The following is a 2,685-nucleotide window of genomic DNA, read 5'->3' as shown; positions in this document are numbered from 1 at the left end:
TTATTACTCAAAAGATTCCAAACGCACACCTTCTCTTCTTACCTTCTGACTTAATTTAACACATTAAAACACACTCACACACAAACGCTTCCAAGAAGCTTTTATGTACAAGGACAGGGTATATATATATATATACCCCGGCACTACATGACTACTAATATGTGTGCGTTTATTCAGTAATAATCGACACACACACACTGTCTCAGCTTCAGGGGCACTTCACAGTTTCACGAGTCCTGAAGATCAACGGTGCTTGCTCCGGGTGTCATCGCTGTAAAGCCTGCAACAACCCATCCGATCCATTAAAATGGAATTTAACCCAATTACTCATCCAATCAAAATATATATATTTTAAGTTATAGTAGGTACCAGTCATAAACAGTAGGGGTGTTGGGTTGGGGCTTGTCGAAGAGCTCAGCTCCGATGCCTTTTGTGGCTAGGTTGCTCCCCGGGTTGAACACACTCCTCCACACATTCTCTTTTCTAGCAGACAACGGTGTTGCCGGCGTTGCCGGTGTCGTTGGGCTCCCTGGCATCCATCTCCTTCCCTCTCCTAATTCCTCATTATCTATTACATATATAGTAATCCAGTAGTCATTGTTAATAATTAAAAACTCGATCTAGAGTTAATGAAACACGTTAAATCATATTAGATTGATCTAATCTAACGCTCATACACTAGATCAATTAAGCCTTATTAAACACATAACAAACAACAACAACAATAATAATAAAGCAAGAGAGAGATACATATAAAAAACTGATGTGGGTGAGAGTACCTCTTTTAAGGTTCAAGGGCTTGGTGGTGAGTTTCCTCAGCCCCTGATCAGGATGAGGCCCAGCCAAAACCTCATCCCAGAAATTTTCTAGCAAAACCATACTAATGTTCTCTCTCTCTCTCTCTCTCTGTCTCTGATCCTTTCTTCTTTCTAGGAGTGGTGGGGGTAAGGGTTTGGCTTTGCTTCAAGCTATTCTCCTCTACTATAAATAGTGGAGTTAATTTGGTGCTTAAAATAAGAAGGTTACTCCAGAAATCTAAAAAAATCATAAATTTTTGGGTAAATTACATATGCCTCCCCTGTACTTTGTCCTAATTACACATTCCTCCCCTTGATTTTCCCACCTTACATACGATTCCCCTATAGTTTTCAAAAATTACTAATTCCTCCCTCGTTAGCATCCGTCTGTTATGTGCTGACATGGCATAATTAGATTTTTATAATGCCCAAACTAACCCTTGGTCATTGTGAGATGACCCATTTACCCTTTTGATAAAAACCAAAATAAGAAGGAAAAAGTTGCCCTTTCTCCTCTCCCAACTTCATCTTCAACCTCTGAACCTTGTAATCGTGGCAAACGATCCCTACTAGTGCCTGAGTATTTATGCTCACGGTGACCATTGTCATCATTCGATTGTTTCGGGTTCTAAAACAGATTCCTTCCCAAACCGGTTTCTTTTTCTTTCTTTTACAATTATTAGAAGCCCTTCTCCATTCTTGTATTATAGGATTCGTTTCTAGTTTTAAGTTTCAGGGCAGCCAGCCCCCATTCTTGTATTTGTGGCTTGTTAACGCAGAGAGAGAGAGAGAGAGAGAGAGAGAGAGAGAGAGAATGGAGTTACTTCTTCTTCTTCTCTGCTATCGAAACCCATTCCCACCTTCAGGCCTCAATTTCACCAACTTCTCTTCATTCCATACGGTTCTCTGCTACAAGGTATGCTCTCTTTGTGTGTGATTTCTGTACACCTTGAAAAAGCCTGGATTTATGAATTACCAGATGAAAAAGAAACAAAAATTCCATTGAAAAGAGTGATAAAAAAACTACCAATTATGTTGGTGGAAGTGAATCTTTGGTGCTATTTTGGGTGAGAAGGGAATCAAACAGCGAAAATGCCTATTAGAATTCAAGAAGGAAAGACATAAAAGCATTGCCGAAATAAGAAGCGAAAGAAAATAATCGGATCTTTCATCTTATCTCATCTATTGACAGATAAAAATTCAAAAGCTGATAAACAAATAAAACAAAAAGAAAATTTAAATACAGAATCTCTGCAACTGCATTGAATTCCGTCTTCTCCTTCAATCTCTCTCTTTCTCTCTAGTCTCTCCTTCCCGAAATTGATTGCCCTCGGTCGGGAGAAACCAAAGGGCTCCTTCGCCTCTCTGTTTCTTCTTCTTTCTTATTTTTCTCGGCAATTATGGAGAAGATGATTTAGATGAAAGACATAAATATAAAACGTGGGCGAACCGGAGGTTCACGGGTGTTTTTCTTATGTGAGCGGGATGAGGTTGCGGTACTGGTTCGGTTTCTAATGTTTTAGTCCTACTGCAGCAACCTTTGGTGATCTTTACCAATTGGTATCCCTTCTTTCTCCTCTAATCTCTTCTTATTTGTTTGTGGTGGAGGTGGCGCGCGCGGTGGTGGCGGTGATGGAGCGCGGCGTGGCAAGTGGTGGCGGTGGTGGTGGTGCGGCAATGGAGTAGGAAAGATATGAGTGTTTTAGGTTGAAGATGATGAGAAAGGTAGAATTGAAAAAGCAGTTTTAATTTGTTATTCTGTGACTCCTACGTGATAGAACAAGAGATGCTCCAGCGTGTTCAAGCGAGCACTGGAAGATTGAAATCAACACCTTCCAGCGTGCTCTTCACGCGTAATGGAAGCTATGATGATGAACCCATCTCATGT

At 40.5% G+C, this 2,685-nt stretch overlaps 1 protein-coding gene across 1 annotated transcript; it reads right to left on the bottom strand.

Moving 5' to 3' along the window:
* Positions 1 to 202: 202 nt before the first annotated feature.
* LOC122640318 (dormancy-associated protein 1-like) lies at positions 203 to 567 on the bottom strand. The gene is made up of 2 exons (XM_043833477.1): positions 370 to 567; positions 203 to 280 (listed from the first exon to the last, which is right to left on the bottom strand). Exons 1-2 carry the CDS (start codon positions 534 to 536, stop codon positions 244 to 246), a joined length of 204 nt encoding a protein of 67 aa, XP_043689412.1. The 5' UTR covers positions 537 to 567; the 3' UTR covers positions 203 to 243.
* Between the last annotated feature and the right edge of the window lie 2,118 nt (positions 568 to 2,685).

The sequence above is a fragment of the Telopea speciosissima genome, chromosome 9, assembly GCF_018873765.1.
Source record: "Telopea speciosissima isolate NSW1024214 ecotype Mountain lineage chromosome 9, Tspe_v1, whole genome shotgun sequence".
NCBI lineage: Eukaryota > Viridiplantae > Streptophyta > Magnoliopsida > Proteales > Proteaceae > Telopea > Telopea speciosissima.
This window is presented reverse-complemented; position numbering and strand designations above follow the sequence as displayed.